Source organism: Macaca mulatta, chromosome 1 (genome assembly GCF_049350105.2).
Source record: "Macaca mulatta isolate MMU2019108-1 chromosome 1, T2T-MMU8v2.0, whole genome shotgun sequence".
In the NCBI taxonomy this organism is placed as follows: Eukaryota; Metazoa; Chordata; class Mammalia; order Primates; family Cercopithecidae; genus Macaca; species Macaca mulatta.
Window position 1 is genome coordinate 38,038,979 of NC_133406.1, and position 15,281 is coordinate 38,054,259.

Below are 15,281 nucleotides of genomic sequence, written 5' to 3' on the forward strand. Positions count from 1 at the left end.
AATCTTCTTCTGTGGATGAATTAAGATTGTCATGTCCTAGGTGGCAGGGCTCTGGATCAGGCATGAGAAAAATCAAGAATTTTAGAGTGAGTTTTGAGGGTTTCCTTACTTTCTTGGGTTGGGCCATGGTTCCAGAATTTTGTGCACAATTAAGGCATGGAGGTATGGTGCTGCTGGGAGCAGTATGCCATGGTCCACCAGGGTTGCTACTAAGAATTTCCCATTCTAGTCCATGACTGGCTAAAGGTAGGAATCTCTTTTGTAGCTGTCCCTGGTTCCCTTTTCCCAGGCGCAACATACAGCCATTTCCTTTCTGTGGTCTCGCCTTCTTCCTGGTAGCACAGACATTCCTTTTTGCTTGTTTCTTTCTCCTGGCAAGGTTTACCTCCAGCAGAGGGGAATCTTGATGGTGAGCAGAGGGAGGTCTGAGGTGAGAGGAGTCCTCACTCTTCTTCCTTTATTTTTTTGACCTTGATTACCTTTTCACCAGAGGTTAAGGCTTTTATACAGAAAAAGCCAGAAAGACTCATAGTCTATGCCTATTTTCCATCTTGTGTCATCCCTGTCCTGGGAAGTGATTGCAGAATCCCTATTGGCATGAATAAAGGGGAAGGGAAAGGGGGAAAGTACATGGAGAAAAAAAAAAAGACAGCAGAGAATGGTATCTCAGAATACTGCTCCAGGCATAGTAGTTCCTTAGTAAATCTTGAAGTCTCATCGAAATTGTGAGGGTTAGGCTGAGCAAGGTGGCTCATGCCTGTAATTCCAGCACTTTAGGAGGCCTGGGTGGGAGGACTGTTTTAGCTCAGGAGCTCAAGACCAGCCGGGCAACATAGCAAGAACCTCATCTCTCCCAAAACTAAACAAAAAATTAGTTGGGCATGGTGGCATGCACCTGTATTCCCAGCTATTCAGGGGGCTGAGGTGGGATGATTGCTTAAGTTTGTGAGGTCAAGGCTGCAGGAGCCATGATGGTGTGACTGCACTCCAGCCTGGGCAACAAAACGAGACTAAAAAAAAGAAACAACTGTTAGAACTAAGGGACAAAGTACATGTAAGAGGTTTAGAATGGTACTTGGTACAGGAACAGTGAGTGCTCAATAAATTATTATTAGGTCTCTTCCACCCAGGGCAGGACCTGGATTTCTGTCTTGAATCGGGACTTCCAAGACTGTCACTCCCACATTTAATGTAGTACAGAGCTCTGTGAGTGATCTCTGCCCAAGTTCCCCAGGGACAGCTCAGCCTGGATGCTGGGCCTGTTTCTGGTTTTACTGGGGTGGGCTTAGAGCTGTACTTCTAGGGGGTTGTCTTTCCTCTCAACATTGGTTTCCCTGCCAACCCTCACCCCCAACCCCAGGAAGCTCAGTTTTACAAGTGCAGTTGGTACCCGCACTTGGTGTTTTTATTGGCCTTTCTGATAGCCCCGGGACTAGACAACTACATTGAAATTCAGAAATAGCAAACACTTTTTGTCATCGATGTCTTTAATTAAATTCAGTGAGCATTTATTGAGCACCTAGAGTATGTAAAATACTGTTCCTTTAAATACATTTAGTTCTGAACTATCTGTTTCAGCTTCTTAGTTTGGATTAGTGCTGATCCATTTCTTAAGGGTTTTATGAAGAATAAATATCAAAATGGAAAAATATTTGCACAGTTCTTTGTAAATATAAACGTCTTGTGTGGATTATTGTTGCTACAGTATTAATATTAATTGCAATAACAACACTGCTGCTTCCCAGACTGGCGGTACAGAGCAGCTGTAGGCCAACAGGAGCCAGACTGAAGAGGTCCGGGGAGGTGCCTCCAGCACGTACGGCCCACAAGGGGCGGAGTCTTAAGAAACGTATCTAAGCCCCACCCCTTACAGCACCCCCTTCGTCAGGGCGGTGTAGGCGGTTACCATGGCGATGACGTCTAGAGGGCGGGGAGGGGCGGGGCTATGGAGAGGAGGAGGAAGATGGCGGGCGGGCGGCTCTGAAGAGACCTCGGCGGCGGCGGAGGAGGAGAGAAGCGCAGCGCCGCGCCGCGCCGGGGCCCATGTGGGGAGGAGTCGGAGTCGCTGTTGCCGCCGCCGCCGCCGCCGCCGCCGCCTGTAGCTGCTGGACCCGAGTGGGAGTGAGGGGGAAACGGCAGGATGAAGTTCGCCGAGCACCTCTCCGCGCACATCACTCCCGAGTGGAGGAAGCAATACATCCAGTATGAGGTACCGGCAGCGGCTGGGGTGTGGGAGGGCTCGGAGGGGCCACCATCTCACCAGTCCTGACGTCCACCGCCGCCTTCCGCTTCGGCTGCCTCCCTGTGCCCGGGCAGACTTTGACCCGCTGCCGCGGGGAGCCACTGCGGCATCCCCGCCGCGGCCGGCCGCCTCCCGGATCCGCTGTCCTTCCCCTCCCCCGCAGCCCCGCTGCCGCCGGGGTAACGGATATGCAGGCGGAGGGCCGGGAGGAAAGGCGCTCCCCGGGCCGGGGCCGGGGAACGGTGGGAGGGTGAGCTGCAGGTGGGGGAGTCACGGTGCGAGGGCAGCCCCGGGTCGCACCGGTTCCGCGCTAATCCCCTTCTCCCTACTCGCCCTGACCTCTCGTCCTCACCCTGGGCGAGCGCCCCCTCGCCAAGGTTAGGTCTTGTTTCTTTCCACCTCTCACCAAGGAATCCTTCTCTTCCAAGAGAAACCCCTCCAGTGATTTCCTTCATTCCACAGAGCCCTTCGGCTTTTTCCCTCTTGCCCACTGTTGACAAAGGCTTTGTAACGGGGTTGAAACTTGACTTAAGTGTGTATCACATAGGCAGTGGTTATAGTTTTTGTAAACGCGTTGTAATCAACTATTCTGCTTTGATAATAAGACTCTTTACTGATTGCATGAAGTCTACAGAGTAGTAAAATCTTTGTTTTTGCCTCTTGTTTTGGAATGGAGGGAAGAGGAAGGAGTGAAGAGAATTATTTACATTTTTATATTTTCTGCTAAGTTTTTGCTAGCTGGGGAAATAATTAGTATATTGTAAACAATATACCTTACCTGTGTATTACGGGAATCGTGCTTCCCATTCCCTCCCAATTTCTGTGTTAACACTCCTGGAAGGTTAGATAATAAGGAATCTTGCCTTAATACAGGGAAAAATAAAGATAATGAACCCATTTATATGTTCAGAAGACAAGATACCTAAGAGGCTTTAAGCATTGCGGTAGGTTATTCTCAGTAGCTGGCAATTCTCAGTAGCTGAATAGAGAAAGACCGACTTATCTGTAACCTCCAGGAATTCACATCTATTTTGTGTGCAGGAACAAAGAATATAAAATCAATATGAACACACATAACCTAGCTAGATTTTATGAATTAAACTATTTTAGTTCTCCATTTGATTTTTATATAAGCTTAGTGATGGGATGTTTGGGCAATAGCAGTGAGTGTATTTATTCATATAGCCGTTGTAGTAATTGAAGAAGACAGAGAAAGAGATGCAGGTAGGTTAAACAGAATCTTGAATATTGTGAAATAAATTCACTTGCAACCTAGAGTATTTGATTATTGCTGGAAGTGAAAGGCCTGGAATTATTAATGCTTTATTGTCACTTAATTTCTTACAGTGTTTTGTGCCCATGCTTTGTAAGAATGAATGAAATAAGGGACTACCATTTCAGCCCGCAGAGTTGATTTATTGTTTCTAATAACATTCAGTTTTAAAACCTTGGCTAGAGTCCAAGTGATGGTTTTTATTGAAAGAAGGGTATTGGTCTTTCATCTTTCTAGTAGTGATTTTCAGCACCACTGCCAGTTCTTCATAGAGGCACAGGACAGGAGCATGCTGAAGCACATCTTATATTTGTTATATAGCATGGAATGCTTTGGGCTGAAGTAATAGTGGCTGGATGTATGCCGTGATTCGTTTTAGGTATTTCAACACTTAACTATTTCATAGAATTGTATTAATTTGCAATATCTGAAGCTGGAAGGAGAAGCATACGATTTAGTTTGAAAATGCAACCCTCTTAATTTGTAATGTCACTTTTGTGGCTGGAGGAACCGCAGTGATTCTTGGGCTCCTCGTTCACATAGTCACTTGGATACTGTTCCTAAATGTTTACTGTAGGTTGGTCACAGAGGGGCAGAGTTCCTGAGATTATGTTGTGTCTGAATTATCTTTCTCAGGCCAGTTATAAATTATGTTTTGAAAAATTCATTTATTCCGGATAATTGAAATTTGATTCTGCAGAGTTCCTACTATATGGCTTCTGTCCTAGATAAACTCATCGTTTGGTAGGCAAAATTAAATAAGGCGCACTTTTCTTTGTAAGTTGAAATCAACGAATATTTTATAGGGTTGGAATCTCCGTTTTGTATGTTGTTTCCGAAGAGTTGGTGCTATTCCTTTAAAAGTAATAGACAGATGTAAACGAGAGTCTTTAGAGTTCAGGAATTTTAGCAGTTTAAAACTTTGGGGAAAAAGGACATCCATAAAAATTTGCTAGAGGAAAAAGGACCTTTTCACAGTGAATTAAACTGTAGTTTCTCATATGAGGATGATGCTCTTAAAACACTATCAGTAGAACAGATGCTGGGGTTTGTTTTTCAAGCACTGATGGTGAAATTTTGGTGTTTTACCCTTGGTTTCTAGCCTAGGGTGCTTTCTAGTGTTGTGAATCAATATGAACTGTTCAGCTTCTTTGGTTTTTGTGTCATTTTGCTATATTAAATATTACTTGAAATAAACAGAGAATTAGAATCTGAAAATTTTGTTTTACATCTATAATCATATTTAATTATATATAATATGTATATATGGTAATACAATAAATACTAGTGTTTGTATATGTTAGCCATGAGACCTGGGGACAATCTTTTTTGCCTTTCCCGGGCTCGTTCTTCCATAAAGTAAGTATATAGGGCCAGAGCTTTTCAAGGTTCATTCTAGGTCATGTTTTTGATTTAACTTTTAATGGTTTTTATTCCTTGAATTGATAAAATTGTTAATGGTAATAACCCATCAATATCCTGAAAATTATTATATTTTTTAATTGAAAAGTAAGTTGTGGTGTTCATAGATTCAGTCTTCATAGGCAGAATAATAAAGCATAAAATAATAGACCAACATGGAGAAGCCATATAAAGAAAATCTATTCGATCCATTTGTAAGTAATTTTTCCAAAGAATAAACACAAACAAACTGAGACTATTCCTGTTTCCAGTAATCTGTTTGAGTATAAATCTTGGCATATAAAATAGAACACTGGTAGATCTTTGTAAGAGCTTTTTTAAAATTTAGAATTAGTGACTATATATTTTAAAGCTCTGCAATTGATTTATCAAAATTAACTGAGCCTGGTTTCAACCAAATAGACTAATATGACCATGTTAATATTTTGCAGAATATTAGCAGAAGACGCAAATGTATTTGGTACCTTAGGCTGCTGACTTTCCCTAGGGCCTTGTGTTTCTTTGGTTTCTCGGGATCCATGAATAATTCTTTTCAGTGTACCCTTTGTTTTGTAATAAAATAACAAGGTTTCTAAATTACAGGATTTTGGAGCTAAAGGGAATTTAAAGATTATCTGCCTTGTTTTTCCAGGCAAGGAAACTAAGGTTCAGAGGGGTTGAGCCACTTGTTTAGAAATATGTGTATGTCTCTTGAGCATGTGTAAGCATTGAGAGTCAGGTCACACTGTGTGATCCTGATGAAATCATTTGTTCTTTCAGCTAAGACACATCTTAAGTTTCTTTAATGTTAGAGAATTGGACTTGGTTTCTAAGCTCACAACCCCATATTATTTAAGGACTCATCCAGCTCTAAAATTCTGTGTTTTTTAATGGTTTAATTATGTTTGATATATGAAGAGGACAGAACTTAACAGGACTATTAATAGCATCCTTTAAAATTAATAATATCCTTTCAAAAATTTTTGATATTTTGATCTGTGAATAAGATGTTAACCCAGTGAAACTCTCATATTTAACTTAAAAAGGGATGACGATGAGTTCATTTTTTATTGCAGGATTTTGGAAAGGAGAGGTTCTGCGTGAACTACACTTCCCTTATATTCAAGTATAAGGAGACATTACCGTTAACATTATTACAATTTTCATTTATAGAACTCTCCCATGGGAACACTTGTGTTACAGGCTTCAGTTTCCCAAAGGTATTATGTTGGTTAGGTAGAGTTAACTTGCCTTGCTGCAACTTGTTTGAAATTTCCAGTTTGGCCACCCGATGGGGCACAAACCACACTTTTTCTTTCAGACACTTTTGTAAATGAAAGTATAGTGTAGTGTATTTAAGATAACACTTGTAAATGATTGCGTCAATGAGTTGGTTGGCATTTACAAATGTTTCTTGAGTGGAATGAATGTTGTAAAGACAGGAAGCTATAACTATTTTTTATCATCTTTAAGTGTGTTAGCATGAGTATCCTGAAAAGATTATACTTGTCCGTTTATCCTGAAGGTTGGTTTTGGATCAGCTTTTGGGTGAAGGCCCAGATCATAAGAACCTGAGAATCTTATTTGACCTGGGGTGACCATGGAAATTTAGTCCTAGCTTCAAATTCAATCCTAATCTGGGAAGCATTTAAGAGAATGATTGAGTGTGCTGGTTAGGGATTTCAGGTATGTTTGAGTTGTAGGCCTCAAAGGAGTGTGCCCAAAACTCCCATGGAGTAAGAGAAGACAGTATTAGAAAAGTAAGGGGGCCAGACACAGTAGCTCACGCCTGTAATCCCAGCTCTTTGGGAGGCCAAGGCAGGCAGATCACTTGAGGTCAAGAAATCGAGACCATTCTGGCCAACATGGTGAAACCCCGTCTCTACTAAAAATACAAAAATTAGCTGGGTGTGGTGGTGCATGCCTGTAGTCCCAGCTACTCGGGAGGCTGAGGCAGGAGAATTGCTTGCACTGGGGAGGCAGAGGTTGCAGTGAGCTGAGATTGTGCCACTGCATTCCAACCTGGCAACCGAGTGAGACTTTGTCTCAAAAAAAAAAAAAAAAAAAAAAAAAAAGGAAAGAAAAGAAAAGTAAGGACATGTCTTAAAAAGACTCCTGTAAAGATTCCGTAAACAACAAGAAAATGACAACAGAGCTGAGGTTTCTCCTTCTAGTACTAGCTTTTTGGCAGCCAAATTACAGATAAAAACAATGACACTTTAGTAAACTTGACAAGAAGTTTGCCAAAAATTTAAAAATTGTTAAATTAATGCTTTTTTTTTTTTTTTTTTTTTCCGGAAACAGAGTCTTGCTCTGTCACTCAGGCTGGAGTGCAGTGGCCTGATCTCAGCTCACTGCAACCTCCGTTTCCCAGGTTCAAGCCATTCTTGTGCCTCAGCTTCCCAAGTAGCTGGGATTATAGGTGCGCACCCCTACACCCAGCTAATTTTTGTATTTTTAGTAGAGACGGAGCTTCACCATGTTGGCCAGGCTGGTCTCGAACTCCTATTCTCAAATGATCCGCCCACCTCAGCCTCCCAAAGTGCTGAGATTACAGGCATGAGCCACCACTCCTGGCCTAAGCTAACTCTTTGAAGTAAGGTTTTACATCTACTGTCAGTCACAATGAACTTGACTGGAAGTATATATATTATATTATGAGTATTCTGCCTTCGTGAGGTCTGTTTTTTCAGTTTATAGCCATTATAATTAAGTTTCAAAATCAAATTAATCCTGAACTTTTGAACCAGACTTTTGAAATACTGTATCATAAAATGTTAAATGAAGATTTTATTTATTTAAAAAACTTTTTTGTTTTTTTAATGAAGATTAAAAAAATAATGAAACTTTTCAGTTTTGTTCTGAAGGCATTGTTATTGATAATTTCTTAGATCAAAAATATTTTTGTACTATTCATAAATGAAAGGTAGAAATTATTTCATCCTTTTGTCATCTTTTTAAAACTTCTATTTTGAAGTTTTGTTTTACATTTGTACATAGGTATAGATGGGTATAATTAATACATAAATATGCATATATTGGAGATACATAAAGCTTTTTTAAAATAGGGATTTGACCTAATAAAAGTTTGGAAACTTTGCCCAACTTGTACAGATTAACCACAGCTGGTTTGTGGGTTGCCTGGTATTGAGGTGGCCTTTGGGAATGAGAGAGTGTCAGAATTCAACAGGGTTCCTGCCCAGTGTATTTGCCTTTTCAGGTCTTTCCTTTTCTAGTAAATGCTAAAAGAAGCCTGCAGAGAAAGCTCATGAACAAATACCTTACAAATCATTCGTTCATTCCACAGGTTTATAGAAGTCTTCCTTTGCTATAGGCTGATTTGTCATTAAATGCTAGCTTTCAGTACCTTAAAAATAGCAGAAAAAAACCAAAACACACACACACCAAATTTGTGTGTATGTGTGTGTTTGGTTTTGTATTTCAGTCAACATAGTATTTTTAAAATTAAAAAATGGTATAGAAAGGGAAGACTGAAGATTGAGGACTTGAAACATGGTTATAAATTTGTAACATGGTTACAAATTACTTTTGTATAAATTTGTATTACTTTTGTAATACAAATAAGTCTTGTTTACTTTATACTTTTGTATAAATTTGGATTACTTTTGTAACTTAAGTTATATGCCTTTAAAGTCTTAGTTGTTTACTCAGACTGATATTTAGTCATCTGTTTCTTCCCATCACCAAGCAAGTGTGGTATGTATAGGGACTGATCAGAAAATCTTTTAAAAATTAGGCTGAGCATGGTGGCTCACACCTGTAATCCCAGTACTTTGGGAGGCCAAGGCTGGCAGATCGCCTGAGATCAGGAGTTCGAGACCAGCCTGGCCAACATGGTGAAACCCCATTTCTACTAAAAATACAAAAATTAGCTGGGTGTAGTGGCATGTGCCTACTACTTGGGAGGCTGAGGCACAAAACTTGCTTGAACCCGGGAGGCAGAGGTTGTAGTGAGCTGAGATAGCAGCACTGCTCTCCAACGTGGGTGACAGAGTGAGACACTGTCTGAAAAAAAAAAAACCACAAAAAACTAAAACCCTTTAAAAATTGTTTGTTTGCTAGGGAGTCAAAGGAAAATATAATTCATCAACTGTAAACATAACATTTTCATAATCTCTATAACAAGAGGCTTAGTATATTGATTAAGAAAACATAGTCATCTCTTATTAATTGAGGATGACCTGCTGTATTAGAAAGACCTTGGACTAGAAATCAGATATAAATCCTAAAATCCAGTTCTATCATTGACCGTTCATAAATAACTAGTGAACAAGTGATTTTTTTGAAGATTGAAGGACTGAAATTTAATCATAAAGTGGGAAGTTTTTAGGTTATTTTTGTGTGAGTTACTTATTTAGGCTAAATTTGGTAAAGATGTAGTTCATGGAGTAATCCATGTGCTTTGTGGGCTTTTTTTGTACCTTAGAGTAGTGGTTCTCAAACTTTTTGGTCTCAGGACCACTTGAAACTCTTACCAGTTATTGAGGATTCCAGTGTACATTGATACATATGCTGTATTAGAAGTTTGAAGATAGCCTGAATAAAAGGTTCTCTAGTCTTATCAAACATGGAAGAGGATAAAGGAGTCCTGTGGTTGAGGAGTGTCTGGTATCTGCCCCACAGCCAGGACAATAGAGAAAAGAAAGTTGGCTTCCCTGGATCTCATAATTCTACTTTCCTTTCTTTAAATTGAATTAGCAGAAGTGTGGTAAGCTTGTCATTAAGGAGAAAGGAATTAACATTTATTGAGCAGTTAGGAACCAGGTGTCAGCTGTTTTACATATGTTATCTCAATGTTCACAACAGTTTTGTAAGATAGATAATATATTATCTCCATTTTACTGATGAGGAAACCCAGGCTTAGAGAGATCAGTAATTTGCTTAAGGCTATATGCTTAGTAAGTAAATGGAACCAGAATTTGAAATCAAATCAAATCAGACTGTGGAACTTTTGCTTTTATATGGAAATTGTAAATAACAACAATGATGGTAGTAGTGGCAGTAACAGCAGCTGTTATTTTTTGAGTGCTTACTGTATCAGGTGCTGTGGTAAGCTCTGTAAAAACACCTCTTACAGCGTAGGTTATTGGCTCTGTTTCTAGATGGGGGAGACTGAATCTTGGAGCCATTAGGTAACTGATTATGTTGATAGTAATTGTGGATAGCTAACTGTGGAGATTGTAAGAGCCCATGCTCTTCGTTCCTATATCCTACTGTTTTATGAAAAATGAATAAATCCATCCACTTATACATACATACACTTAGGTCTGGTCTGACCTGTTCTCAGGCACCACTGACCTTTCTACAGCCCGGTGAAGTAATGGCTGGTCTATTTTTAGTCCCAGGTCTTAGTCTGCATAGTTTGGAGATAGTAGAGTGTGGTCTGTGAGATAGTGTTCACCTCTGTTAAATTATATTTCCCTCAAGGTTATCAGTGTAACTATTACTGGACAGCCAGCTGGTAAATAAAGGAACTTAGGAAGATGAATCAGAAGAAAAAGGTAAGGAGATAAGGTGATAAGGGTAAAAAGAGGAGGACAAAAGTGGACAGCTGTTTGCTATGCCACAGTTTTAGTGTTTGGCTTCTGGATCATAAATCATGGAATGTTAGACTTGCAAGGAACTTTAAAGATTATTTAGCTCAACTTCCTTTTTTACCCAAATGGGAAAAGAGGTTAAATGATTCAGGTTATATGGTTTGGTTCGTAGCTGAGTTAACACAATCACCCTGATTCATTTTATTGCTCATTATTTTATTTAGTATGCTAGTGTATTAATAACACATAGAGAGGAAAAACTCTGAAGCCAGTCTGCCTGCGTTTATATTCCAGCTCCACCACCTGACTAGTTGAGTGACTTCAGGCAAGTCAGTTAACCTTTTTGTGCTTCAGTTTCCTCATCTGTAAAACAGGGATAATACTAGTACTTATGGGATTGTTGTGAGGATTAAATGAGTTAAAAATATGAAAAGTGTTTGGAACAATGCCTGGCACATAGTAAGAGCAATAAATTTCCTATTAGAATTATTTCTTCTGCAGAGCTCAACAATACTAAATAATAATTGACTAATATTAGTTTTGACTGGGAAAATAAGACTCAAAGCTTGTTCTCCAGATTGGTCCAGTTTAGGTTTTCATGGAAAATGGCTTTGTTGATTTTTCGCTAATATTTTTCTTATCTTAATAAATCCCACTTAACCTTTTTGTATAGATTTAGAAAACCAGGTGAGAACAATTATGTGGCTGTGAGGTAAATTATTTCTCTTATAACTTGTATTCATCTCAGTTATAGACTGTGTCTGTATATTCATTTTTAAAATTGAGGTGGAGTTTGCATGTGTGTTCTTAAGTATGTCTGAATGGCTTAAGTGAGTTGCTTGTGTTTTTAGTGGATATCTGATTTTGGTTCTTTTCAATTTTTTTTTTTTTTTTTTTGAGACGGAGTCTTGCTCTGTCGCCCAGGCTGGAGTGCAGTGGCCGGATCTCAGCTCACTGCAAGCTCCGCCTCCCGGGTTTACGCCATTCTCCTGCCTCAGCCTCCCAAGTAGCTGGGACTACAGGCGCCCGCCACCTCGCCTGGCTAGTGTTTTGTATTTTTTTTTAGTAGAGACGGGGTTTCACCAGGTTAGCCAGGATGGTCTCGATCTCCTGACCTTGCGATCCGCCCATCTCGGCCTCCCAAAGTGCTGGGATTACAGGCTTGAGCCACCGTGCCCGGCCAGTTCTTTTCAATTTTCTAGTGAAAATTTAATTTTTAATCCTTTTTAGAGTTGAAAGAGACCTTCTCAACCTCTCTGTTTTACAAATGAATAAATTAAGAGCAGAGATGCCAAGATACCTGGTCAGAGTCTCACAACTAGCTGATGGCAGAGCCTGATGTAAGAATATTGGCCTTCTGCTTACTGCTGTACCTTGCTAAGGCTTATCATTGCTATATAAACATTGCTTTTAAATTTTAAGAATGAAGTTTCTTTGTAAGAGTCAGTAGGGATTTAAATGTTCTTACTAATGATTACTCAGATACTCTGCATTAATACATTTATCTGTATCTAATCCATTAGATCCCATTAACCTGAAATAGTTCTTGCGAATGCCAATTAAAAAACTGGGTAAATTAATGATGTTATTATTTACCCAACAAGAAGAAAGTTAGGCATTGCCCTATTTATGTATGGTCACAAGTGGAAACCTATCTTGAGTGAGGAGATAGGACCGAGGAATTAATGGGGAGGCTTGAGGGGTCAGGTAACAATGAAAGCAAGACTCAGGAAGGTTTAGAAATGGATTGGCCTTGTTCCTCTGTAACATACCTGTATTTGAATGTTAGCACGACTCAGGAAGCAAGACTCAGGAAGGTTTAGAAATGGATTGACCTTGTTCCTCTGTAACATACCTGTATTTGAATGTTAGCACAGGTTACATGTGTTACCTGTACATGGAAAGTATATCCTCCACCTGTAACCCAAATTGCCAAGCCAAAGTCAGAGCATGTATGGGTAGAGAAGAAAAGAATATGAATGAAACCAGTTTGCTAAGTATACATGAGTGTCCCGTCTTTTTTTTTTTTTTTTAAATAGTAAAACAATAATGATGATAATAACAACAACTCATGTTTGTTGAGTGCTCTAGTGTGCCAGGCATTTTACATTTAATCCTTACCTTTTAAGGTAGGTTTTGTTATCCCCGTTATAAGAATATACTGAGTCTGAGATTAAGTAGATTGCCAAAGGTCATGTAGCTAGGGAGTGGTCGAACCAGAATTCAGACACAGGTATGACACAGATATTTCAGACACTGAATTCTTGGTATTTTGCTGTCAGGCAATATAATAGGTAAGCCTTAGTTCCTGCCTTAGAGGAGTTCTTAATTTGGGTGGTCTCCTAATCACAGTATATACGGTGATTATGTTACAGAGGAATGACCAATTGATTTTGCCCTAGAGCTCAAAGACATTTATCTTGGAAAGATCTACAGAGGTGGTGTTTGAACTGGGTACTAGAGATTGAGTATGATTTTAACACATAGTGAAGAGGGGAAAGGGCACCTGGGGAAGTCTAGGCAGTTAGAGCAATAGAGAACAGAGGCAAAGATGAGTGGAAGTATCCAAACATAGTTAATGCAATCTGGTTTAGTTAGATCTGTTGAAGAGCTGGTAAGGTGAAGTTGAGAAGGTGAGCTGGGAGGGATGAAAGGGTGAAGGGCCTGTAATACCATTCTAAGAAGTTTAAACATTTTCCTGGTGTGAAGCATGAAGGATTTTAAATAAGAGATTGGGAGAGGGGTTAGTTTAAAGTGAGGTGTGTAATCTAGATCTTGGAGGATACTTTGGAGAGTGCAAGACCAAAGACAGGAAAACCAAACAGCATAGCCAAAGATAATGAAGGCTTGAATTAATACCTTATTTAATCAATTTTAATATGTGGTTTTTTCACATTTTAACATCTGAAATCAGGGTATGTCAGGGTATGTCTTATAATTAATGCTATGCTATAGTTTAATTGGCAGATATTTTTCCGTTCTTTTTTTTTTTTTTTTGAGACAGAGTCTCGCTCTGTCGCCCAGGCTGGAGTGCAGTGGCCGGATCTCAGCTCACTGCAAGCTCCGCCTCCCGGGTTTACGCCATTCTCCTGCCTCAGCCTCCCGAGTAGCTGGGACTACAGGCGCCCGCCACCGCGCCCGGCTAAGTTTTTTTTGTATTTTTTAGTAGAGACGGGGTTTCACCGTGTCAGCCAGGATGGTCTCGATCTCCTGACCTCGTGATCCGCCCGTCTCGGCCTCCCAAAGTGCTAGGATTACAGGCTTGAGCCACCGCGCCCGGCTATTTTTCCGTTCTTAGAAGCACATAAAATAATCATTCTAGATTTGATGAAATACAATAGTAGTAACATAACATTCACCGAATGCCTTCTATTTGTCAGGCAGAGTAGTAGATAGTTGTTAGTGTCCATCATCTAGCACAGTGTGTCTGTCACATTTAGCAACTCACATATTTGTTGAATGAATTATCTCATGATCCTTACAACAGGCCTGTTGACATAGGTGTTTAGCATGTTTTGTATGAAAATAGAGTCTTATATTTAAGTAATTGTCCAAAGTCAAACAGCTAGTTAATGGTGGAGTTAAGATAATGAACCTAGGTCTGCCTTACTCCAAATTCCATTTTTTTATCACTATGGATGCTCTGTGGTTTTACTGAGATAGGAAGAGGATTCAAGAAGAAGAGTGGATTTGAAATTTGGTAGACATATTAGGACTTTCACTGATGGAGTTCAAGTAGAAGGTGCATTTGAGGTCACTGTGTTGCTTGGGAACACCATTTGACTGGCTGCCAAGAAGCCTCTTAGAATGTCTTTACCGTGGTGAATTCAGTGTGGCCCAGGTTCTCATCAGAATTTGGTCTTTTCCGTAACTCTGGTTTGATGGGGCTTGGGCAATAGTATATAACTGATTGATTGAATGATATTAAGCTCACGTGGGAGTGATGTATAAACATGTGGGTGCCAAATTACTAATTTACAATGAGAAATGTACCTAATGTTCACATTCCAGGCTAAAATACGTTTTTCCTGTTACCAAGCTGTGAAAGGAGATACATAATAACTAGAAGGTGGCTGGCTGTTTATATACTATAATTAGAAAGAGAGAATTAATGGTGCATTTATTTAATGCTGTTAGGCCAGTGTCCCATAGTGTTTAAATGGGTCAGGTCCTCGGTTAGGGTTGTCTTCTTCCTGGATTATGCTTGTATGTGCTGCCATTGTTTTGAGACTTTCCTTTTCCTATACTTTTAACGCTGACCTCTCCCTCTTCTGATTTACTTACTTATTTATTTTTTTTAAAGATAACGTCAATACTACTGATACTGGTCTGTGACTGTTTTTTTAACTTTGTATCTATCTTCTGATCTATTGTATGTGAAGTTTAGAGTTTAGTTAGATTCCAACAGACTAATTTGAATTTTGGTCTCATTGTTCATTAGATATAAAACCTCTCTGAGCCTTAGATTCTATCTGTAAAACAGTGGAAATATCTTTCTCAGTAATTGTGATGTTGAGATATTGTGTATATAAAACACCTGGCCTATATGTTGTAGGCCAGTGGTTCGCAACCTTTTTGGCACCAGGGACCGGTTTTGTGGAAGACAGTTTTTCCACATACGAAGGGGAGAGGGAATGGTTTTGGGATGATTCAAGAATGTTACATTTATTGTGCACTTTATTTTTATTATATTTACATTGTAGTATATAATGAAATAATTATACAGCTCAACATAATGTAGAATCAGTGGGAGGCAGAGCTTGTTTTCCTGCAACTAGATGGTCCCATCTGGGACTGAGGGGAGACA

General features: G+C 39.7%; 1 protein-coding gene across 1 annotated transcript in view; it reads left to right on the forward strand.

Annotated features, from left to right (window-relative positions):
* The first annotated feature begins 1,982 nt into the window (after positions 1–1,982).
* XPR1 (xenotropic and polytropic retrovirus receptor 1) overlaps positions 1,983–15,281 on the forward strand; it is a 262,003-nt gene continuing 248,704 nt past the window's right edge. Inside the window, exon 1 of the mRNA XM_015122502.3 lies at positions 1,983–2,209. Within this exon, the coding sequence (XP_014977988.1) occupies positions 2,141–2,209 (69 nt within the window). The 5' untranslated portion in view covers positions 1,983–2,140. The remainder of the gene's footprint in view (positions 2,210–15,281) is intronic.